Here is a 25,640-nt window from a genome sequence, read left to right as displayed (position 1 = left end):
TCTATGTAACCATTTAAAACTCTAGGTCCCAAATAAAGTGCAATATTAATTCAGAAAGCCCTAACAAATGTCCTAAAATCCTTTTTTGCAAAGTAGACAATCCCCTCACTACAAGCTTTTAGAGACACCAATCAGTATCAATCATGTATACATTTTAGAATTGTGTGTTTGGGAATTTTTATTCTGATAATTCAAGTTTCATCACTAGGTACAGGAGTATGCCAAGAATTAGGATGTACTAACGAATTGATATTCCCATTGCATTATATCAAATCAGTTAACTCATGTCTAGTTGACTATTCTTTATTTACACTGACCTGAAACAAAGCTTCCCTTTTGTACAGTATGTTAACTTCTGATCGCAAACACAATTCAGATTTTCCCTTGGTCTTCTTTCCTTTACACTGATCTAAATGGTGGGAAAAAAAATGGTTATCAGGGTAGACATAAAATGAAAAATAACCAGAAAGTCTCAAAATTGTGAAAGGCCTTAACCCACCCCAGCCTAGACCATAAATGCATAGTGCTTGGAGTGAGTAGTTAAAGGGATATTCCAAGATTTAGGGCACCAATAGATGATCAGATGCCCACTTATCGGAGTGCAGCTATTATTTTTTCAGCGGAGGAAGCAGAAGGTGCCGACCATAGTGCAGCAGACCAGGTTGGTGATGAAGCCACAGCTCAAACCGAATTCAAGGGGAGCTGAACTGCTGATGCGCTATGGTCAGTGCTTTATGCTTCCTCCACTGACCTCAGGAACAGTGGCACCAAAAATCAGCTTATCGGCAGGAATCTGAGTTGTGGGTCCCTGCTGGTCATCAACAGAAAAAGTTTGAGTCTTGGAATACCTTTTTAACTGTGTCTGGTGGTGTTTCGGGTGGAATGGGTTATGTGGTTGGGCTCTGTTAAGGCAAATTTTACATGGGGGAGTAATATTGGGCTTTGAAACTCGGCCAGATATTGCACTCGCCAATATGCAATGTCCCCGCAGATGCCAGGCGGTTTTGTGATAAACTCTCTTGGCATCAATTCAGGAAAGTAGGATCGCAGAGTTTTCCATTGTTTTCAATGGGTAAACCTCGCATGCCATGCTTGTACTATTTAAAACTATGGGCGAGGCATTTTAAGGGAATGTCCAAAGATAGGATATGACACGATTTTTCCACCCTGCACTGTGATGCGAAGTTGTGAAATCATTCATGTGTACGTTGCGGTGATCAATAGAGACTGAAGCATTACAAGGGATGGCTTTCAATGAATCTTACAGTTGTAAGGGTCACCCCAGTGTACCTTTTGTTCATTCATTTTATAACTTTCCCCCTACATGGCCAATTACATTCCAGCTTTATTTTCAGAAGTTTTTTTTTTTTTTTGAAAGTGGGAAAAGCAATCCGACTGCTATGGGGAAGTGCTCTACTTCTCCTCTACCAAGTTAGGTGGGATTTATCAAAACTGGTGCAAACAACGAGCATGTGAAACCGCAGTCCAAGAAAGGAGCTAGTAAATAAAATGTAGGAATTTTGCCTAGATTTTATAGAGAGGTTGCACCCAGACTAATACTTTGCTTGGTATATGCTGTTTGTTCCCATTTGATAGCATAGTATATGTGAACTAACAAAACATTACCTTGGTCCATGAACCGAATGAGTCCGTTTTATAAATAGCGCGAAATGGTTTACGGTCAACAGGACAAGAAGTAGAGGTCTGAAAAATACAGAAAAAGCATCTAAGCTTAACGTCATTCTGAGACTAAGAAAACATTCAGTAAACCTTTACATTAATCGATTTTTGTAGGCATAAACATGAAGCATATTCCCATTTATAGCAATATTGATTGTTCTAGTATGCAAAGCTTATAAGATGTACTATTGGAAGGGGAGGGGGGATGGAATTTATGAAGGCTGGCATTTCCACACTTTGTTAGAATACAATAGGCAAAATTACAAGGAGCACACCACTTAAAGGGGTACTCTAGAAAAACTTAGTTATCTAATTGCTAGATAGGTGCAAACTGATAAGATTGGTGGGGGTCCGGCTGCTGGGAGAATAGGAAACCTCCTCTTCCTTACTGCAGAGTTGCTTCTTCCATCAGTAGTGACATCTAAAGGTACCTTCACACAGGACGACTGTCCGGAGCATAAGGACCCAACAGCCATCCCATGGACTACCACCGAATATCACTCCTGTGCTTTACACAGGACCGATAGTTGTTCAAGTGATTGAAGGGGGAGGAGGAGTCGTGAATTCTTATGGCCCGCTCACCTCCATTCACAGTAAACAAGAGTCGCTCAAACATTAAGCGGCTCCTGTATACATGGGCCGATATTCTCTTGGTTTTTAGTTCTGCTACAAACCAAGCGACTGACAGGTGAAGGATTTCTCACTCAATGCTGTCAGCAGCCAAATGTACAAGGGACAATTATTGCCCGAATTCGCAGTTTCCAGTGAGAATTCGGGTGATTACCGGCCTTTGTGAGGGTACCTTTAAGACATTTATGGCATATGCATATACAATACAGGTTTGACAAATGTGGGTGAAGTCTCTAAAAACAATCAGCTACTTCCAGAAAGGGATTGCTGTGAACCCAGCTCGCATGGAGATTGGATAAAGAGGCGGCCATGCACGTGTATGGCCTTCGTTCACCTCTACTGGAGTCACAGAATCAGCGGAGAACACTTGCTCGACTCACTCCCTTAAAAATGAATGGAGAAAGCAGCCAACTATCTTTTAATCCTCTGCCTGCATGCAGCAGCAATCTCACCAGCTTCCACAAGAATCAGGAGACCTTGTTTTGGAGATTAGCAAGGGCCTCACCACATTTCTCAAACATTTATAGCATATACAAAGGATGGGAATACTCCTGTAAATCCTGTGTCCATTTTTCCCGACTTTAGCCATATGACAAATTCTGACAGATGGGAGCGGTAGTTTGTATCCAATTCTGAGCTCAAACAGTGCTCTGCTACAAAAACCAGTCAGACGTAGTGCTGTGCTCCATGGCCAGGTTCAGGGAGAAAGAGCAATGCTCTAGGAACTGGAGTGAAACTCCATGCAGGCATGATTGCCCAATATCACCTATTTGATGGTCTTCAGCCCAACTACAAGCTATGGTAAATTCACACAAACACACAGCAATAAAATCCCAGTAGGTCTCCATTTCACATAGGTTTCAGTTCTTTTCCGGCATTTTGTGTCAGAAAGAATGGTAGTCTACCGCACTGTTCTTTCTGGCATAAAATGCTGTAAACGAGAAGAAACCAGTTCAAAAAGGAGAACTAGCAGTCTTTAAGAAAGGCCCAGAGTGGCTCCATCCAGAGGTTGCATTTTTGGGATTTTAAACAGACGCCCTGATGGGACTTCTAGAGACAGAGTTGAAAACAAGGTGTGAACGGAGCCCAAGATTAAATAAATTATTTAGCATTTGGATGGTAAACAAAATAGCTACAGAGTTCACATTATTTGGGTGTTAAACTTACTTCAGACCATTTAAGAATGCAGGAAACGCAAAATGCATGGCGACATTCTTCTGGAAAGCCAACTTCTAGGGTGAGAATGTTAAGACATATGGGGCACCTCTCAGATGCATTTAATGTTTCTGTACTGGCACTGTTACCATCATTTTCTTCACCTGAAGCATGAAAGAAAAAAAAAAAAAAAAAAAACAGTGTTAGCCATTAGATTCTTAAGAGTTGGGCCATCTTCACACGATTTAAATTAAAAAAAATTTTTAAAAAACCCACAAGATGTGTGTGTTGCGAGATGCACAAACATGAACCCCATTCTTTTGAATGGAGTCATACACATGAGCGACGTTTTCTTGCATGGCACCGTGAAGCGATGAGGGAAGTAAATCGCGGCAGGTTTTATCTTTCTGCATGTTCTCGCATTACAGCGCCCATGGTCTTCAATGGGGCCGGCGGCAGCATCGCACCCCATGCTAGGTGCACGTGATGCAATGTCTTCAATTGAAAACAATGGGAGAAACTCTGCGATCCTCTGCTGTCACTAACAGCCGCGTTGGAGGATCGCTACCTCCCCAAAGTTAGGTGAGGCTTTTTGACATAAAAATGCCTCCCATCCATGGGGAATTGGTGGGGAGCGCGATATGAGGCTGTGATTCACAACCAGATATCACGCTCGCCCTTGTGAAGTTAACCTTAGGGTGTCATTTCATGCATGCTAGCGATTGCCACTAGCGCTTGTGTTTTCCTGATAACTGCTGAGCTAAACCTGCAAGCGCAGATGCATCCCGACAATTAGTACTATTAGGTCTCATGCCCACAGGCGGATCTCATTTGTGGAATCCTCGCAGAAGATCCGCAAATCAAGCCACCCATAGGGATACATGGGGCAAATGTATTAAAGCATGCGGATTTGATTTGTGGACCTTTTGGTCCAGAAAACAAAATCACAGCATGCTCCATTTCACTGCAAATCCCGCACAGACGGCTTCCATTCAAGTCAATGGAATCCATCTGTTCCGCGGACCGTCTGCAGCTGACACTGCAGACAAGCCGCTGATCCCATGGGAAAGCAGGAGTTTGAGAAAAAAAAAAAATAAAAAAAATACTCCTACTATGAACATGTGCCCGCACACATCCATGAGGAAGAACATCCGGTCAGGATACAGAAGACCAACACAGGTTAAATAGTGTCCTCAGACACGTGTACGGTGGGATTCCACTGCAGGCTCCCACATGCAGAATCCGACCTGCCCGTGGATAACAGGGCCTTACACAAGTGTTAGAAGCACTTGTGTAATACGGGACTTAGACTTCTTAAACAAATATATTCAGCAAGTAAATGGCAGGAGTCCTGTAGGCCAATATTTAATAGGACAAGCATGATTATAAAGAATCAAAATCCTCAGACAGCTTCTACAAGAAATCATGCGTAAGAAGCCAGGAATTCAGTGGTCCAGCCACACAGTTTAATTCCACTGGGCAAACTAAAGTTATTTTATGGTCACGAATAGAGATGAGCGAACGTACTCGGCCACGCCCCTTTTTCGCCCGAGCACCGCGATTTTCGAGTACTTTTGTACTCGGGCGAAAAGATTCGGGGGACACCGTGGGTGAGTGGGGGGTTGCAGCGGGGAGTGGGAGAAAGAGGGCTCCCCCCTGTTCCCCGCTACGCCACGCCTCCCCCCCCCCCAATCTTTTCACCCGAGTACGGAAGTGGTGCTCGATCGAGTAATTACTCGAAACGAGTATATTCGCTCATCTCTAGTCACGAACAATGTTGGACAGGGCTGTAAAATATGTGGTCGCCAATCAGTCTTCAGAATACCCCATTGTAGTGTTTGTGGTGGTGGTGAAATTAATATGTGCCCCCAACAGGCCCTGTATAAGGCATCAGGTTTACCCACAGTTCTCCTTTCTAGTGGTCTACCCATCTAAGACATGGGGTGCAGCTTTTAAACCCGCACTATGTCAATTGTTTGCTGCAGATTTTTACATTCCAGTGAGTGGGATGAATGCTGTGGCAAATCTGAGAGTAATGTGGAATCACTTCAACATCTATGGCAGAACTTATGCCCCACGTGGTCGTACCCCAAGGGAATGTTCACCAGTTTGTGGATTGGCCACATAATCCGCAGCACAAGCTCTTGGCTGAACATTTACAGATGTCACGCCAAGAAGTTCCACCCCTTTTCCCCAACAGGTCCCCCGTGTCACCTACTGAGTGCTATGGATCTCTCTTGCTTTCTGTTCCTATGCAGTTTTCAGCATTGAAGATGGAGAGTGGCAATGGGGACAGCAATGGATAGAATAATGTAGGCTGGGACTTCTTGTTCTGTACAGCAGCCTCAAGGGCCATGGCCACAATGAACAGGGTGGATCCAATGACATCTATGGGGCATGTTCTAGGCTTGATCCTGTTACCTATGCAGAGGTCATTGCTACCTCCTTCAGCCAGGCTCACACGAGCAGGTCATGTTTCACATGCGGGAGGCCTGCAGCAGATTGCGTACCTTGCGTACCCAATATAATGGAACTGCAGAGGACCATGGAGGCTTCTGGCAGTCATGCACAATACATTTTTTTTATTTGCATTTCCTGCGCCATCACCCAGCGATGACATGGGTACCTGCAGCCCATACCTAATGTTAACTGCATATGGGCTGTGCGTCGCACGGCCTCCATTGACATTTAGCGGCAAAACACAGCATGCTGCGATTTTTCTTCCATTTGCGAAATGCACAATTCGGGTCTGCGAGTGTGAACCAAAAAGCATGCCTTTCAACGCCTACATTTTACCACGGATTGTCTGCGTGAACGGCGACTGTGGAATTCAAAATATAAGTCTGCCCATGTGAGCCCGACCTTCCCTTTGCACAATCTGTGATCATCACCTATGGTGAATGGTGGATCCCATGTCATCTATACAGAGGTGTTCTCTTGCCTGTGATAAGGAGATCACTGCAGGAAAGCAGCAGGCCATTATTAGGATTAGGGCCCTTTTACAATGAATGTTATTCAGTTTATGGCTGGAATGTGCGAAACTAAACAATAATTGTTGAGCACAAATGCTGCCAGTAACTGAATGGTGAATCGCTTATTGGTCGTCGTTCAGTTTCTGTAAGCATAAAACTCAAAAGATGATTGGCTTGTGAAAAAAGGCAGTAGTTCATCTATGAATGACTTAACTATGATGTCTGTCCCGCTTCGCTTCCATCCACTGAGCCATAATTGCTCCTGTGTGAAAGCACAGCAGCGTCAGCGCTGGGACGGCTGTTGTACGTAAGCACCTGACAATCGTCCTATGTAAAAAGAGCCTTACTGTAGTAGTCACATGCACTCAGCATATGTCAAAAGGTATCATTTTTGGTGTACGATGAGCCCCATCATGGAGAAGGGGGGGGGGGGGGCGGGGAGAACTGATACACACACTTGAGAAAAACTAAGTACATCCTCTTTGAATTCTATGGTTTTACATATCAGGACAAAAAAAAACAACAAAAAAAAAACAACAAAAAAACACAAAAAACAAACCTAGTCCTTAGGGTGTGTTTACATGAGCGATATTCCCATGCTAGTTCTGTTCAATTGTGGATAATATAAATATATGGATGGAACACACATGGGAAAAGAACACATTTATTTGAGTGTGCTCATGTACACAAGCCATTTTTCACTCAGATCGAGGGTCAGAGTTTAAAAAAAAATAAATAAAAAAAAAAAAAAAAAAAAAAAAAAACACACAAAGGCTGCATATCCCATTTTTGTACACGTCTGCAAGTCTGGTATGACACTAGGACATGTAATGTGGTGTCCTGCACGGCACGCACTGAGTGTAAATACAGCCCAAGGACACACACACAGCTTGTTACACTGTTTACTGCGTGTTTCAAGTGCTGCGCTAAACGCTGTTAAATGCCTCCATTGATTTCAGTTGTGGCTTTGCAACTAGTATTGGAACGTGGCATTTCTACTTTACCTGCTCCATTTTCAGGTGTTTTAGTGCTTCTTAATGCACCTCATAGTAAATATGGCGTGTGTTAAAAGCTTTCCTGGATGCATAGTTCCAAAATGCCATTACGCCAGGATTTCAGAACAGTGACGCTGCTGCCTCTTGCAGGTCGTGGCCACTTGACTTCCGCTGTTGGTATAGACCAGAAGGATGGTGGGGCTGCAGTGCTGGATCGCTGGGGCCAAGGACCGGCAAGTACCTTTTTGTTTTATTTTTAACTCATTTGGCTCTAATTTTAAAAAGCGGATTTGTAACCAGACAACTACACCTTTATGCTTCATGCACACGGGGCAAACTGAAGTGTGGATCCTGCACTTGTCACCGGAATAGGAGAAACAAAGCATATGTCAGCGCCTCATCTAGGGAGACCATCTCCACAACGTTAAAATCTTTCAAAGTGGTAACTCAACTGGTGCTCAGCAGAAAATCCCTCAAGGGGATATCTGCCGGCACCTAGTGTCCCCTTTAGCCACTTGTCACCAGCAATCCGCTGCTTAATTTGGAGATTTTTCTTCTCCACGCACACATACGGATGTTATTTGCGAACACAATCAGTGCATATTATACACTATGGTGGAAGAGAATACTCACCGTCCTCTTCGTGCTGCTTATTTCTGGTAGCTGCGGAGCATACACGCTCGTTGTTCATTTTTCTTTCAAAACTATTTAAAAAAAAAAAAAAAAAAGTTAAAAGTTGTGCATGAATAGTCACAGTATGCAGTAACATATATTACACATACACCTAAAGGCAACAAACAAAAAAAAAAAAAAAATGGTCAAACTGTTTCCTGCCATAGAGGGAACCATTTAGAAATTCTCCCCATTTAAAGAAAAAAAGGTGAAATTAAATTATGTCCGCAGATAGAGATATTTACATACATCTTTCTATATTAGTGGACATGACTTCTTTTGGTCTGACAGCATTTTTATATACAAATGGTTATATACGACGAAAAATAACTGCTCATATGTCTTTTGACAGGGGCTCTTAAGGGGCTTCATTATGCAGCACCGAGGGGGAGCGCGTGCTGGCGACAGACCGGCCCTTTGCTCTAATAACAGGGCTACTGAAGTACAGTAGTGTATTAGAAGAGTGATTAAATGTGCTAAGAAAGTCCCCTAATAGGAGTAAAATAACAAAATTAAAAAAAACTGTATAAACGTGGTATCACCAGAATAATGCTGGCCTAGAGAATGTTATCACATTATTTTGCATAATGAACACCGTAAGAAAGAAATGGAAAAAAAAAAATTCCCTCCCAATACCCCTCAAACAAACAAATAAATCTCATCACCCAACAAAAAGAAAAGACAAGCCCTCATATGGCTATAATCGATGGAAAAGTTATGGTTCTTGGGATGAGACTACGAATAAAACTGAAAAGTTAGTTGGTCATGAAAGTGCCAGCAGAAAATATCACTAGGGGGTTCAATATCATCGTGTATGCATGTAAGCAGGAGCAAAAGGGATTCGTACTGTATCATAAGGAGTACAACCTTATACAGACGGTACCCACCAGAACACACAAAAAAAAAATAATAATCCTGGGAAGATAGTCAAAAATACCAATACCTAAGAGCAGACCCAAAATAGCTCAACCTACCAACGGACTCCTGGAATCTGGACAGTCGTGGCCAAAAGTTTTGAGACTGACACAAATGGTTTCCACAAAGCTTGCCGTTTGTTTTTTTAGATCTTTTAGGCCGGTTTCCCACGGCCAAGAATGTCACACAAGATTTACAATTTTACATTATAATCTATATATATTTATTTATTACACATACACAAACACACCATTCTCTTGAATGGGGTCATACACACGAGTGATATTTACCTAGATTGCATTGCGATGCAGCAAAGAGGGGAGAAAAATAAAGATATTGCAGCATGCCCTATCTAAGGGCATGCCCTCGCATCACCCAGTGTTTTCAATGGGGCCAGTAAACCATCGCACCATGTGCATGGTGGACACGAGTGTGATGCAAGGCTTCCCATTGAAAACAGCGGGAAACACTTCGTGATCCACTACCACAGCCATCAGCGGCATCGGAGGACTGCTACTTCCCCAAAGTGATGCCAGATGTTTTTGATACAAAAACACCTCACATTTGTGGCAAAAATTGCATGTTGATGAACGCGATATCGGGCCGCGTTTCACTGTGCTATAGCATTACATCATACTGCAGGAGTGATCAAAGTAACACAAGTTCTGATCTGCTCTGGGGACTAAAAAATAAATAAAAATAAGATATTAACCCCTTAGTGATGGAGCTTTTTTCCCCGTGTTCGTTTTTTCCTCCTACCTTAAAAAAAAAAAAATCAAAAAAAAAAATCGTAGCTCTTATTTATCCATCGACGTCGCTATATGAAGGCTTTTTTGTGGACTGAGTTGTATTTTTCAATGGTGCTATTTATTGTACCATATAAATGTACTGAAAAACTTTAAAAATTCTAAGCGGAGAGAAATGGGGAAAAAAATAAATAAATAAAAAAGACATTCCACCATCTTTCGCTGCGTCCTGTTTTTACGGCGCACAAACTGACTAAAAAAGACCAGATAACTTTATTCTATGGGTCAGTACGATTACTACGATACCAAACTTATAGTTTTTCTTTTTGCTGTACTATGTGTATTTTTTTAAAAGATATTTACTTTTTTAAAATTATTTTGTGTCCATTTTCTGCGCACAATAACTTTATTTTTCTGTCGACATAGTTATGTGGGGGCTCATTTTGTGCGGTACGTCCTGTCATTTCTGTTGGTACCATTTTCGCATACAATTGACTTTTTGATCGCTTTTTAATCACATTTTTTCTTTGAGATAGAGTCACCAAAAAAGTGTATTTCTGGCGTTCTCAATTTTTTTTTTCGGACCACGTTCACCGTGCGGGTAAAATAATGCATTACTTTAATAGATCTGACTTTTACGGACGCAGCGATAACAAACAAGTATTTTTGCTTTATTATTTAGATTTTTTTTTATTGCAAATATGGCAAAAGGGTTTTTGTTTTAACTTTTATTACTTTTTTTTAATAATAATTAGTAAAACCTTTATTGATCTTATTTTTACACTTTCTTTTAGTCCTCCTAGAGCACTACAACCAGCGATGCTTTGATCACTCCTGCAGTATGACGCAATGCTATAGCATTACTTCATACTGTTTTTTGACAGGCAGTCTATCAAGCCACCCCATGAGGATGGCTTGATAGGCAGTCTGCTAAGGCCCCCACTGCCATGACACCTGCACAGCTCCCCCGATCTCACCGCGGGGAAGGGGGGCGTACGGGACCGCTGTCAAAATTGACAGTGGCATTTAAAGGCTTAAAGGAGATGTCCCGGGGGCGTGTCCGGCTAATGGCGGAGTAAGCAGCACTCAGAGCGAGCTCCCGCGCCATCCACCCGACCAGCAGCTCCGAGGCACCCAGCAGCAGCAAAAACCTACCCCCGGACGCAGCAACATGAGCAGGAGACAGCCGCGCACACCGGGCCCCGCGACGAGTGGAAGAAAAGGCGCAATGGAGAGGTTTCTCGGCGCCCCGGCAGAAGCGCCGGTAAAATCCAAAATGGCGCCCGCTCTCGCGAGAGTTCGGGCGCCGAAGGCAGAGGTCCCAGCGCCGGCGACAGATGCCCCAGCACCGGCTCCTGCATGTGAGGAGCAGCGGCACAGAGCGCAGCAAGCAGAGAAAAGGGGACAGGACCAGCGGAGTGACAGAGGAGAAGGAAAATTCCAGGAGCGGGTCTGACATGGAGGGGGAAGAGCCGGCAACCCCCCCAGGCAGGGGAACCGTGAGTAGTGAGGGCAGCAGCCCATGCACCCCGCACAAAACACTCTCCCCCTCAGCAATAGACCCCACAGAAGGTGGAAACGGCAGCCCACATACATGGCCACAGACCCCTGAATCCCACACTGTGAGCTCTGCAATTAAAAAGAAAAAAGGGACACAAACCCAGCAGACAGAAGATAAAGAGGAGGCATGGAAGAGCCGTATAATGGCCATTCCCACAAAATCAGAGCTGGACAGTCTGTTCCAGAGACTTGAAACATCTAATAAGCAGGTCATGGAGCAGATACATGCAGACATGCAGCACTTAGGCCATAGAATCCTACAGGTGGAGGAGACACAGGAGAACACGGCGGCCATTTTAGAAACACATCGTCAGGCAATACAAGCACAAGCCGACCAAATCACAAGTATTATAATGCATGTCGACGACCTGGAAAACAGGAACCGTAGAAATAATCTGCGCATACGCGGCCTGTCAGAAGAAGTAGAAGGGCAACACCTAGAGGCATGGGCGCAATCGTTTTTTCAACAGTTAATAGACTACCCTCCCGAGCGCTCCATTGAGATCGATCGTATTCACAGAGCACTAGGTCCTAAATCAGCGGATCCCAACAGACCCAGGGACGTTATTTGCAGGATCCACTATTTCAGAGAAAAGGACATAATACTTCGCAAAGCTAGAGAAAAAGGGGACTTACAACACAAAGGCAGACCATTAATGCTTTTACAGGATCTAGCTCGACATACCCTGCGGCTGAGGGGGGCCCTGAGACCGCTCCTAACAATCCTACAGAATCAGGGAGTCCCATATAGATGGGGATTCCCCTTTTCGCTAACGGCCAGGAGGAACGGGAAGTCGGCCACGTTCCGCACCCTGGGGGACCTGCCGAACTTCCTAAGCACTTTAAACCTACCCATGATATCCCTGCCAGACTGGCCAGAAACGCCGACAGTAGTGGCCCCCACCGCCCAGGAACAATGGCAGATAGTACAACCAAAATCCAGAAGCGAGAGAAGGAGGCCAGCGGAGGAGGCTACTTGACTCTGGAAGCCATGACCCTGAGGGAATAACCCCTAACAAAAAGGACACAGGGAGCGAATACTACAGCTTCCTACCTTTGGTTACATAATACCCCTTACATGTTACAGTTTAATGATGGCAGCCCCATGTGGATCATGCATCCCCGCTGTTAGTCCATGGACCAAAAAAAAAAAAAAAGGCCGGGTTGCATTTATGTTAATGTTATAGTTCATATTGAAGTTAAAGTGGATGTTGGTGCCTCGAGAGTTAGCACTCAAGGCCCATGATAGTGGCCTATTGCATATTTGGAGAAGATGTTCTTCTCAGGCCTGGGGGGGGACGCGGGAAGACAAAGCTTGCTACTGTCATTCCTTCACGCCTCCTACCTCAGGTGACCAAATGCACTTCGTGCAAAGACTGGCAGCTAACAGGCCAGTAGTTCACCTGTTCAGCACGTGCAGCGGCTTAATGCTGCACAGGGTCCGCGAGACGGACCCCCTCTTTTTCTTATCTTTCTACCTAACCTCATTCTCCTTCCCAACCCCTCTACCCTACCCCGCCTCCGGGAGCCTAAACAGGCCTCATCCTCCCACAGACCGACCCATACGTGAGCCCTTCAAAATCAAAACCAGATGGCTGACATAACTTTCTGCTCCTATAATATAAGAGGGCTGAACAAGCCAGCTAAGAGAGGACAAATTCTCGACCACCTACACAAAAAAAGAACCATGATAGTCCTCTTTCAGGAAACGCATTTTCAAGACACGAAAATACCCAGATGCAAACATCGTCACTACACCACCTGGCTCCATAGCCCGCACCCAAATAAAAAAGCGTGTGGCACCTCAATTGCCATCCATAAAAGCCTGCCTCACAAATTGATATCCTCTGAAATAGATAAAAAAGGAAGATTTATATTTATAAAGATCTTGGTGAATAACGAAGTTTTAACTGTGGCGAATGCTTATTTTCCTAACCAGGGTCAGTTACCGTTTGGCATCCGAGTGTTGGGGGCACTGGCGAAATTCGCAGACGGATCTAACATCATCCTTGGAGGCGACTTTAATCTGAGCATGGATCCAGCACATGATTCGTCAGGGGGTAAGTCGGGGGTCTCCCCCTCAATCACACGCAAACTCAAATCAGAACTAGCAAACCTCAGGCTCATAGACCTATGGAGAACACTACACCCAAGGGAGAAAGACTACAGCTATCACTCATACGCACACAACAGTTATCACAGATTGGACTATCTATACATAACACATGGGCTACTAGACAGGTCCCCTTCCTCAACAATAGGCAAGTTTATTTGGTCGGACCATGCTCCGGTCTGGGGGTCTCTGAGGGCAGACAGAAGAGATGGCACGTCCTTCAGCTGGCGACTGAATGATAACCTGTTGGAGGACGTGGTATGCAAACAAGAGATACAACAGACAATAGAAGACTTCAGAGCAAATCACGAAACAGACCCCACACCAGCCCCCATTAAATGGGAGGCACTCAAGTGTGTCCTACGAGGCATATTTATCGCGCATGGGGCTAGGCTTAAAAAAATCAGAACAGCTAAGATAGAAGAACTACTAGCAAATCTAGACAGACTAGAGACAGCAAATAAATCGAACCCGGCGGATAATATAGCGGCAGAAATATCTTCCAAACGGACAGAAATACTCAGGGTACTAGATCAGGCCTCACTTTGTCAACGGGATAAACTACGGGGAAGATTCTATCAATTCGGAGACAAGTGCGGCAGGGGACTAGCGAGGGCCCTAAATCCCAGAACGCAACAATCGCATATATTTGCAATCAACAAACCAGGAGAGGGGCTAATACATCATAACACCGGCATCTTGGAGAGCTTTCAAAAGTTCTATCAAGATTTATATAATTTGGAGGAAGGTAAGGGAGCACAGGGGCAAGAACTAAATGAAGAGAGGAAAACATACATAGCAGCACACACCCCTAACTCGGTATCGGACTCTGATCAACAGGCCCTCGAAGGCGATTTCACATTGCAGGAACTAAAAGAGGCGATATCTTCACTAAAGATAGGCAAGAGCCCGGGCCCGGATGGCTTTACGCCTCGCTTTTTTAAAACACTTAGCGACCAACTGGCCCCCACAATACTAGATGCCTTTAATGCTATCACCAGGGAATGCCCCTTCCCGCAACAAGCCCTACAGGCGGTCATCACGGTCCTACCCAAACCCGGGAAAGACCCTACTCAATGTGGAAGCTATAGACCAATTTCGTTATTGAATGTCGATACGAAATTATTCTCCAAGATGCTTGCGACTCGCCTCCAGCCCCTCATCCCCACCCTGATACATGGAGATCAGGTGGGATTCGTACCTGGCAGGGAAGCGGGAGATAATACAATAAGAACATTATCACTCCTGTCCAGAGCTCAGAGCTCAAGAGAACAACTTTGTCTCCTAACGGTCGACGCGGAAAAAGCGTTTGACAGGGTGGGATGGGGGTTCCTGGAGGCAGCCCTGGAGCAAATCGGGTTAGGTCCGAGATTTCTTGGGTGGGTAATGGCACTATACACACACCCATCCGCGAGAATTAGGGTTAATGGCAGGCTATCCCAGCAGCTCAAGATTAAAAATGGTACCCGTCAGGGTTGCCCGTTGTCCCCCTTTCTATATATTATTGTTATGGAGACATTGGCAAACGCCCTTCGGGCAAACAAGAACATTCAGGGAGTTCAGACAAATAGCGAGGAGCAAAAAACTGCATTATACGCTGATGATTTGCTAATGTACATAACTAATCCTAGAATAGCCCTCCCTAACATCCTAAAAGAATTCCATCAATTTAGCCAACTCTCAAACTTTAAAGTAAATCTGAGCAAATCTGAGATTCTCAATATAAACATCCCGGAGGAGGAAGTAGAAGCCATTAGACCAGCGTTCCCATTCTCATGGAACAAGCACAGTATCAAATATCTGGGAATCATAATTACACCTGACATAGCTGACCTCTTCCAAAAAAACTATAAACCCCTCCTAACGAAACTAGAAGAAGACATGGAAAAATGGCGTACAGTGCCCCTTTCCTGGTTCGGTAGAACTAGCACGGTCAAAATGAACATCCTTCCCAGGCTCTTGTATGCCCTTCAAACCGTACCGATACGATTACCGGGGACTTTCCTTAATCAGATCAGGAAGACAATGATGCGTTTCATCTGGGGAGGCAGGCAACCTAGACGCAACTGGAGGGTTCTCACCGGCCCCCGGGAACGGGGTGGGATGGGAATCCCGAATATAGCACTGTATTACAAGGCCACCCTAGCAAGACGAGTTCTAGAACTAACACAAAGGAACCCCCAGAAACGGTGGGTGCTGATGGAGCAGGGGGCGATACCATATAAGGGACAGGGACTACTATGGCTACCGGGACATTCAGGCTTTAGAAACATGGGACTGTCACCATTCACAGAAAATTTCTTAGCGGCATGGATAGGGCCGGCTTCGAAAGCAAAACTAATAGCAAGACCGGGCCCCATGACACCCTTGGTAGGCAACAAGGACATCCCATTATTTTTCAAAGGTTCACCTCTCACGGATTTAATGACAGCCACACACCCTACAGAGATCCCGAGGGTCAAGGACATGCTGGGGACGGAGGGCCTTAGGCCTTTGGGAGAGGTGTCAGGAGAAGGGGGGCCCCCGGCCGGAGCATGGTATCAATACCACCAATTGTGCCACTACATAAGATCCCTGGGAAAGCTAGAGGACATAAACACCCCATTGACACTATTCGAGAATCAATTCGTCCTTAATCAGGCGAAGAACAAAAAAATCTCAGATTTATACAAATTCTTGCTAGATGAGGAAACAAAAGATAGGGGGAGGAACTTAGAAAGGAGATGGGAGCAAGAACTGGGTACCACACTCACGGAAGAATCATGGAGGAAAGCATACATACTGACATTTAAAATAAACATATCAAGCAAATTACAAGAACTAAACTACAAAGTCCTAACGAGATGGTATAGGACACCGGAGAGTTTGGCCAGATTCTGCCCCCAACAATCGGATGTCTGCTGGAGATGTAACTCAGAAAAAGGTACGCTTACCCACATATGGTGGTCATGTACGATGATAGTCCCTCTGTGGCAGGAGGTGGGTACCCTATATGCTTGGGTCAGTGGCAACCAGATTCATCTGACTCCGGAACTTACACTATTGTCAATGTTTCCTGGATCATTGGCACAGGCCAAGAACTCATTATTAAGATTTTTCATCCTAGCAGTACGTCAGGTAATACCCAGAAAATGGAAGTCTACATCCCCTCCCTCCCGGATAATGTGGCTGGAAGCCCTAGACAACATAAGGCATCTAGAAGAAATATGTGCTAGAGATGAGTTGAGATATAATAAGTATCTATCAGTCTGGTTCGAATGGAACCTGCGCCGAGACTCACAGGAGGTGATCACATGGGTGGCGAATGGAACCACCCCGCCACCTCGGGTACGCCAACACCTGGTTGCCACGGGCTCCCAAGAGTAGGGGAGCCACATATACACAAACAGAAGCTGACTAGGTCGGTCCATTCCCCCCCCCCCCCCCCCTATACATATTCCTTATATCCTCCTATACGTCACCCCCCCCCCCCCCCTTTCCCTTTCTCTTTCTTTCTTTCCCCAACTCTCTTTTATTTCCACCTTCGTTCTTTATTGAAATTTTTCTTTTTCTCCAAAGTATATACTATTGAGCTGGTTTATATTAAATACAACTAGAGTGAAAATGTACGATAAGCAGTTATGCTATTTATATGTTCCCCCACCCTCCGGTTTGGAGAGATTGAGAGATTTATGTAAATAACCGCAGGCGATGGCTCTCACCCCGGTAATCGGGGAGAAGTTCACAGAAGATACATGGACACTCGAGGAGAATCAAAGACTAGAGCTCAACAACAGTTCTCTTAGTAACAATTTTGATTTATTTGATAAAAGAAGTTATTGTATACAAGATAAAACCAATAAAAATATTTTGAACCATTAAAGGAGATGTCCCGAGGCAGCAAGTGGGGTTATACACTTCTGTATGGCCATAATAATGCACTTTGTAATGTACATTGTGCATTAATTATGAGCCATACAGAAGTTATAAAAAGTTTTTTACTTACCTGCTCCGTTGCTAGCGTCCTGGTCTCCATGGTGCCGACTAATTTTTGGCCTCCGATGGCCAAATTAGCCGCGCTTGCGCAGTCCGGGTCTTCTGCTGTTCTCTATGGGGCTCCGTGTAGCTCCGTGTAGCTCCGCCCCGTCACGTGCCGATTCCAGCCAATCAGGAGGCTGGAATCGGCAGTGGACCGCACAGAAGAGCTGCGGTCCACGGAGGAAGAGGCCATCTTCAGCGGTGAGTAGAGAAGTCACCGGAGCGCCGGGATTCAGGTAAGCGCTGTGCGGGTGGTTTTTTTAACCCCTGCATCGGGGTTGTCTCGCGCCGAACGGGGGGGGGGTTTAAAAAAAAAAAAACCCGTTTCGGCGCGGGACATCTCCTTTAATAGCCGCAATTGGCCGCATGGCTGATTGCAGCTATTGCCCGCGGTTGTCAGCTGTATTAAACAGCTAACGTCCCTCCATACACATCCTGCAAAAGCAGGACATAAAACTATAGGGTCATCACTAAGGGGTTAATTAGAAAAACTTTTATAAAGACTTAAGAAAAAAAATATATAAAAAAGGTAATACCGTATTTTCCAGCGTATAAGAATACTTTTTAACCCTGGATAATCTTGTCCAAAGTCAGGGGTCGTCTTATACGCTGGGAATAAGCTGTAGGGAAGACGAAAAAGTAAAAACACCTTTTACCATATTTATAATACAAGAATCTAAAAAAATAAAACAAAGCAACATATTTGGTATCTCTGCATCCATTAAAGCCCGATCTAGCAAAGTAACACATTATTTACCCCGCACAGTGACCATCAGAAAAAAGCAATAAAAAGCAATCAAAAAGTTGTATGTACTCCAAAACGGTACCAGCAGAAACTACAGGAGGTCTCGCAAAAAGTGAGCCATCGCATAACTATCAATGGAAAGTTTAAAAAGTTGTTGCTGTCAGGAGATGGTGACAAAACAATTTTAAAAGATTAAATATTGTTGAAAAAAAATAAATCAAAAGTAGTACAGGAAAAAAAAGATTACTATATAAGTTTGGTATCGCAGTAATTGTAAGGACCCACAGAATAAAGTTATCACGTCATTTTTGCTGCAGTGTGTATGCCGTAGAAACAAGACGCACCCAAAGATGGCGGAATTTAGTTTTTTCCCCCATTTTACTCCACGTAGAAGTTTTTTTTAAGTTTCTCAGTACATTAAATAGTATATTAAATAGTACCATTGAAAAATACAACTCGTCCCGCAACCCCCCCCCCCCCCCGCCACAGGTCCCCCACAATCTTTACAAGCCAGAAGTGATGCCATGACAGGCCACCACGTGACTGCTGATGCCAATGCTTAGCTGCATCGTCAGGTGCTAGATCATGTGGGGGGGCAGCACGGCATTGAGGAGGCCAGGAGGGTTTGTTGTTTTGTGTCACACATCCTGAGAGAGGACATTGCAGACCCCCCAGGGTGATGGTTAGACAGGCTCCCGTGACAGCCTGACCTCCCTGGTTCTACACTTCCCTCCAAAGGTTTGTTCACATAGACTTTGGAGGTCACATTGTCAATTTCTGTTAGAAAACAGGACAAAATGACACCGCAAACTGCGCAATTTGACCCTGTAAAGTGTTGGACCGCTGGCTGGAAATCAATCAGACCTCATTATAGTCACAGTGCACATTGTAAGCAATGTATATATGCAAGTGTGAAGGGATCAATGAAAATCAATGTACCTTCACTGACACCATTCACCCCACACTAAATAACGTACGTGAGCCCGGTCCAAGGCCTCATGCACACGGGGCAAACTGAATTGCGGCTCCCGCGCCTGTCAGCAGGCGATCCGCTGCTCAATGTGCCCACAGATGTGTGGAGTTTCCGCTCTTCACGCTCACCAGTGGATTTTATTTGCGGCCGCTACGTGCCAAAAATAAGTCGCAGCATGCTATATTCCCAGAGCGGATACACAGGGACGGATTCCATTGAAGTCAATACAAGCCGTTCCTGCCGCGGCACCACTGCAATGAGCATTGTGGAAGTGTCGCGGATCTGCGTCATCACCTAGGCGACGGAATATCTGTCTTGCGCCAGAGAGCCAGCGGCACATCGGCATTACAGAAGAGTCGGTGCGTGCCCGTGTGCATGAGGCCCTACAGGTACTGCTCGTGGACTTACAGTGCAATAGTTTTACTATGCAGCACCATGTACTTTGCATCGTGTTATCAAGTACACAAGCTTACAACCCGGAAGACAGACAACTGCTGATGTTTATAGGAGTTTGTAAAAATACTACTTGTTGTGGTTTAGTGCTTTATGGTGCCTATATGTCAATAAGGAGCTTTAATGCAGTACAAGACGTCTGCGGCGCTGCTTCTCGCGTTGGGTGTGTTTGGGTCCGCGGTATTTTTAGCCTATACTAGGTTTGTGTTTCTTTCTCCAGCAAACATCTCTATATTAACAAGGTTAAAAAATAAGTTACATACGCATGTATACATCTCCTGCCCCTTTACCTTCTGTATACCCCATTACTTGTAGTATGTAAGCTCGTTGGAGCAGGACCCTCACCCCTATTGTTTCCATCAACTGATTACTACATGTAACCGTGGTTCTGTAATGTTTGTACTTTTGTCTTTCTGTATCCCCCCCTGTCTATGTAAGCGCTGCGGAATATGTTGGCGCTATACAAATAAAGTTTATTATTATTATACAAAAAAGTTCTATTAAAGATGTAAAAAGCAGGTAAGTTTAGTGGTGGCTTTTATAAGAAACGCCAGGAAAGGCTGAGTGTGGAGGAAGCCGACAGCAGGTTTCCCAGGAGCCTACTCCGCCATATTTGAGTATCCTGGCCAAAACCAGGGTGTTCTGACCAGAGATCACTGATCCCCCATGATGTTGCGGTCTGGATAGCGGTGGTCAGTCAGGACAGGGGGCCGTCATACATTCATGTAAAACCAGCCCAAGGCCATATCCTTACTAGGCTTCATGCAAACACCATACATATCCATATCCATAGAAGCCCATTGGGCCGCACGGGTTTCCTTCTGGTCGGTATACCTCATGCTCTGCTGCATGGAATAGTGTTATTACATAGAACGTGTACTGGGATTACCAGAGTCAAGGACATGAAGAGCTTTCATAGTCACACACAATACATCTGTTAAGGCTACTAAGGTCGTCGGCGCTCGTGCAGAACATTCACGCTGCAAGTCCTGCCGGCAGCTTGCGGGCTTCTCGTCAGCTTCTCCTCCTATGGGAAGCGCTGAGCGGGGAGCATTTACACGGGATGAGAAGCCAGCGAGGTTTTGTGGTTTTTTATACTGACAGATAAGTCAGCTTAAACAACCGCAAACGACAAGAGACCGTTTTCTTTTGATTTCACACTAAACAATCAATCGCTCATTTTCATTGGTTTGAATTTTGAGCGATCTGGTTGTATGGCCGTTACCTGCACAGGTACATACACCTGTAGCATCATGTGGGTATGAGGGCCAGTAGGCCCGGGACTTTGGGAGAGAAAAAAAACATTTTAGATTTATAGTAAAGGCTTCAAAATGTAGAAGTACAAGGAGGCCTCACCTGTCAGACAAGCAGGCAGTGGGGTTCAGGCGCCCGTAGGCCCTTATCCTGGACCAGTAAATGCTACCACCACACACTCGCTGTATAAGGCCTCATTTACTTGTGGCCATATGTGTAAACCACTACCAGCCTGAGTAAAAAGCAGCCCATGTGCGTGCACCCGTTCCAATGATTGGGCGGTACTTCCATTTAATTTCCAGACTAGCTTTTCGGTCCAAAAATTGGATGGAAAATCCACCTGTGTGCCCTAAAAGGCTTCCGGTATTAGTGTACCTTGATGCCACCGGTAGCTAGGGGTTTGACATGAGGAACACCCCTCTCACAACCCCAGCTCCTGATTGGCTCAAGGCAGATAAGTCCTAGCATCGCAGTGTGGATAGATTGTGGCAGCACTAGAGCCTTAGTCTGGGGGGTGCAATACTTAGGCTGACATTATTACCTGCAAGTGCTGGTATATTACAGCTGTAACATGGCACCAATTACAGGTAATGATGTCAGCCTAAGAAGTATAGTAAGTGTCAGCGTAGGCTGCACGCTGGGGCAAAGCATTGCACAGGCTGCAGGCTCAGCGTTCCATCCCAGACGTCCACCCGCTCACATGGCAGTTTGCTATGGTGCCTCCCTCACGGGCGCCGGCAGTAATCTGTGTTCCACCGGGCAAATTACAGCTGTGTGACGCCACGGGGGCGCACCCATGCAGACGGCCGCTGAGCTATTATTTCTGTGTGGCGCCTCATTCCCAGACAGCGGCAGTGTTGTCCGTTCGGTTGGGCGCATCACAGCTGTCTGCCACCGGCAGTGGTGTGTGACTCCCGCCGGCTCCCGAGTAAGCAATCTAATTTGCATTTTCCCTCCATGTTTCCAACGGCGCCCAGCCTTTCCACTTTCAGGGAAGGGGGGCAGCCGGGGGGGGGTTAGTGGCTGCAGCGCAGCCGGCCACTGTATGCTTCTTAGCAAAATTTTTACTGGCCTTACAGGACCTGCCGCTCCACAGCCTGTCAGCCAATCATCTACAGGGGGCATCACACCCGTCAATCTTGGCTCCACCTGGAATACCTGGTGGCGTCAAGATGCACTAATACCAAGGCTTCCATCTCACGTATTCTCCCCTATGGGTCGTCCAGGGTCCATTCTAGTCTCCATGCTATTGTAGTATTCTGCCTTGAGGATGGAAGCAACACTAGCTTCACAAAACCAACGTCACCCCCAGCACTCCTCCAAGGGTGTGCCTTCATGCTTAATGCATGAGGGTTGAAGGGAAGGGGGGACAGCCCCTACACCAAATATCTAATGTGTGTGGTCGCCTTCCATGTAGGGTGCATTACAAGTACAGGGCTGCGCTCAGCACATCAGGCAGATCTCCCGGTGTACGAGCCACCGTACCCCCCACTAGTGTGCAGGGCACCCCTCCCGTGCAGGAACATCAGAGCGTTCATACTACACAGCAGTGTTTACGAGTGTCTGTATACAGGGGGTCTGCTGGCATAGACCAGCTGCACGTGTTCTGTGTATCACATCTCACGCAGTGCCACTTTTTATTTCCCGCTCTGTCTCATAGCGGGGTTGTGTATGAAATTGCCGCCCCTATGCCATGTATTGTGTATGGACAGGGCTTGCATACAAGCGTATAGGGCTCACGCTGTGCGGCACGCGGAGGACTAGAACATGCTGCCATCTATTTCTTGCGCATATATATACACACACACACACACGTGCATGGATCAATGAAAGGCCATTTACCGCATGTCAAGCGGCCGTGCAACGCACACACAATAGGCAGTGGGAAAACGCCCATAGACACGCGCCCTTAAACAGCAGCTTAAAGGGGTTGTCCCTCGCCGAAACAGGTTTTTTTTTTTTTCAATAGCCCCCCCGTTCGGCGCGAGATGCAGGCATAAAAAAAAAAAAAACCGTCCAGTCCTTACCTGAATCCCCGCGCTCCGGCGACTTCTGACTTACCTTGTGAAGAAGGCCGCCGGGATCTTCACCCTCGGTGGACCGCAGGTCTTCTGTGCGGTCCCTTGCCGATTCCAGCCTCCTGATTGGCTGGAATCGGCACACGTGACGGGGCGGAGCTACGAGGACCAGCTCTCCGGCACGAGCGGCCCCATTCAGAAGGGAGAAGACCGGACTGCGCAAGCGCGTCTAATCGGGCGATTAGACGCTGAAGATTAGACGGCACCATGGAGACGAGGACGCTAGCAACGGAACAGGTAAGTGAATAACTTCTGTATGGCTCATAATTAATGCACAATGTACATTACAAAGTGCATTAATATGGCCATACAGAAGTGCTGAACCCCACTTGGTTTCGTGGGACAACCCCGTTAAGCCTCTTCAGGCATCGGTCAGGCCACCTATACGGTAAGCGCAGAGGCACACGCTGGGGTGCGCTCTGATAAGGACTTGTTCACACGGGTGTATGCGTACAACGCTGTGAGTATACGGCGACATTATACGCATCACTGCCCATGCGCTCTGCAGAGGCTGCATACGGGCTGCGCATGCCTAGAAATCTGGCGTCACGAACATGCAGGGCGATTTTAGCATTTTTAAATTCATCACTCTTCAAAGTGCGGCTGAATATCGGATCCAACAAACATGCGTGATAACGGTTACGTCCACACGCGGGCCGGCGCGCAGTTTTCAGTCGGTGTTCAGTTTCAGCCTACATAAAAATAATTGACTCGTTCGCCTCGTTACGTGTAAACGCTCCCCACTAGCGAATAGCGGAACACTACAGCCTTGCGCATGCGGGAATCCGGAGGGGCGTTCGCAGCAATAACCCTCCAGAGCATTTTATGGGGGAACGACTCTTTACCAACGGAAACCAATTCCAGTTTCTGCTAGTAGATGACCAATCGCAGCACGCGCCATTTCCTGCGGTTCCTACACAGACGGCTTCAATTGAAGTCCACGCCAGCCATCCGACCCGCAGGAAGAGATTTAATAATAATCTGTACTGCGCCCGCGCACCGGCCGACACGTCTGCCATACAGAACAAAGACGACGCGGACAGGTACGTAGGCAGAACCTGCGCATGAGGCCGTAAGCGGTTCTCAGCGGCCGTCTAAACATCCTGCACGAGCGCCAACCACTGGCAGCGACGGCACCTGCTCAGATGTGAATTGGCCCGCGGTAAAGGGGATTTTTTCACCCAATTTACATTAAAAAACAACCATTTACCATACTGAACACGCTTCCGCACTGACCTCAACGTAAAAGGGGGTAAATACCCGCATCCATCGCACCTACTGTGGCTTTGTAGGCCAGAAAAGTGCACTATTTTGTCTGGCAAAGATTAAAAAAACAAAAAACACAGATGTGAGTCAGAAGGCCTACGTTTTGCGCACACAGTACAGTTTGCGGACATTAGACCGCATACTGCGGGCAGAAGCCACCCGTGGCGTGAACAGCGCAGGGTAGCGCGTGCAGCACAGGTCAGTCCTGGGTGTCACCGCCATGACAGCAGTGTAAGCACAGGGCAGGCGGCTCACACACGCCGGCGCGGGAAGGCCTGAGAAGCGCGGAGGAATACACAGCCGGCGCGGGGTGCGGCGGTCCCCGCAGCTTCCAGCGTGCGCCGTGGGAGCGCAGGCGGAGGCACACACTGCCGCAGGCCGCACTACACTCACCAGCTCTGACAGCCCGTCCTGGCCGCCTCGTGCTACAGTCAGGGCCGCTGCCGTCCGTGGATCAGTGCGCGGCGGGCACAGGCCGCATCGAGCGCGTCGGAAGACTGGATCTCAGGCGGAATTCACACAGGCCACATGCCAGTCCTCTGGTAGTACAGGAAGCCCGAGTGCGACACAACCGCACGGCGGCGCTCGATGCTGGAACTCACAGCACAAAAACAGCCCTCGCCATCTTGGTTGCCAATGAGGGGACAATTTTGCTTAACAGAGCCAATCAGCGGCCGCCAGCCGGATGACGTAGAGTGATTGATAGCGAAAACCCGCCAGAGGAGGCGGGGCAGCCGGAGGAAAATCTCTGACGTCGCCTTCCGGAAAATCCGAGTACGGGAGCCGCCGTGGGTCAGTCCGCTTCCTGTAAGTGTTGTTTTTTTGTTTCGAATGTCTGGGCTTAGATGTCTGACCGTGTTTATATTCCGTAGATGGGCACGTTGCGCCTCCTGCTGGTCACAAGCAGAAAGGCAACCCTATTTTTTTGTATAGATTTATAGAAGTAATATTTTTTTCATTTGGAGAAATAGAATCATTCAGTGAAGGCGACAAAACGGGATTAAGTCGGTATTATTATTCTTACGCATGGATTTATTGAAAAGTTCAATATTAGAGCTCTTACCCACTTAGTTTTGTGACTGTTAAATGTTCTCTTTCCTTGCGCAAATGGGCCAAAAAATAGGTCAAGCTGCGTATTTTACTGCAAGACGGAATTAAGCCTGCAAAATACGCATATTATGCGCGCAAATACGGTTGTGCAAATCTGGCCTTAACCCCTTCACTATTCTAGCCCAATATAGGCATTTCTCTTATTCTATTAACCCATTAAAGACCAGAAATTTCTCAAACTTTCCTTTTTCATCCCCACTTTTCAGGAGCTATAACTTTTTTTCTTTTTCTTTTTTTGTCGGTCAAATTGTATTTTTTAATAGTTCTATTTATTGGACCATATAATGTATTGAAAAACTTGTAAAC

At 46.2% G+C, this 25,640-nt stretch overlaps 1 protein-coding gene across 3 annotated transcripts in view; it reads right to left on the bottom strand.

Annotated features, from left to right (window-relative positions):
• The window catches only part of SCAF11 (SR-related CTD associated factor 11), a 65,292-nt gene extending 40,447 nt beyond the window's left edge, over window positions 1-24,845 (bottom strand). For all 3 annotated transcript variants that reach the window (XM_066591712.1, XM_066591715.1, XM_066591713.1), the window contains exons 1-5: window positions 24,618-24,845; window positions 8,066-8,136; window positions 3,478-3,629; window positions 1,627-1,704; window positions 318-409 (exon numbers count right to left, since the gene is read on the bottom strand). In XM_066591712.1, coding sequence (XP_066447809.1) covers window positions 318-409; window positions 1,627-1,704; window positions 3,478-3,629; window positions 8,066-8,123 — 380 coding nt within the window. In that variant the 5' untranslated portion in view covers window positions 8,124-8,136; window positions 24,618-24,845. The remainder of the gene's footprint in view (window positions 1-317; window positions 410-1,626; window positions 1,705-3,477; window positions 3,630-8,065; window positions 8,137-24,617) is intronic.
• Window positions 24,846-25,640: the final 795 nt, after the last annotated feature.

This window comes from Eleutherodactylus coqui, chromosome 2 (genome assembly GCF_035609145.1).
Source record: "Eleutherodactylus coqui strain aEleCoq1 chromosome 2, aEleCoq1.hap1, whole genome shotgun sequence".
Lineage (NCBI taxonomy): Eukaryota > Metazoa > Chordata > Amphibia > Anura > Eleutherodactylidae > Eleutherodactylus > Eleutherodactylus coqui.
The sequence above is the reverse complement of the archived record's forward strand: the minus strand, read 5'-3'. Positions and strand labels throughout refer to the sequence as shown.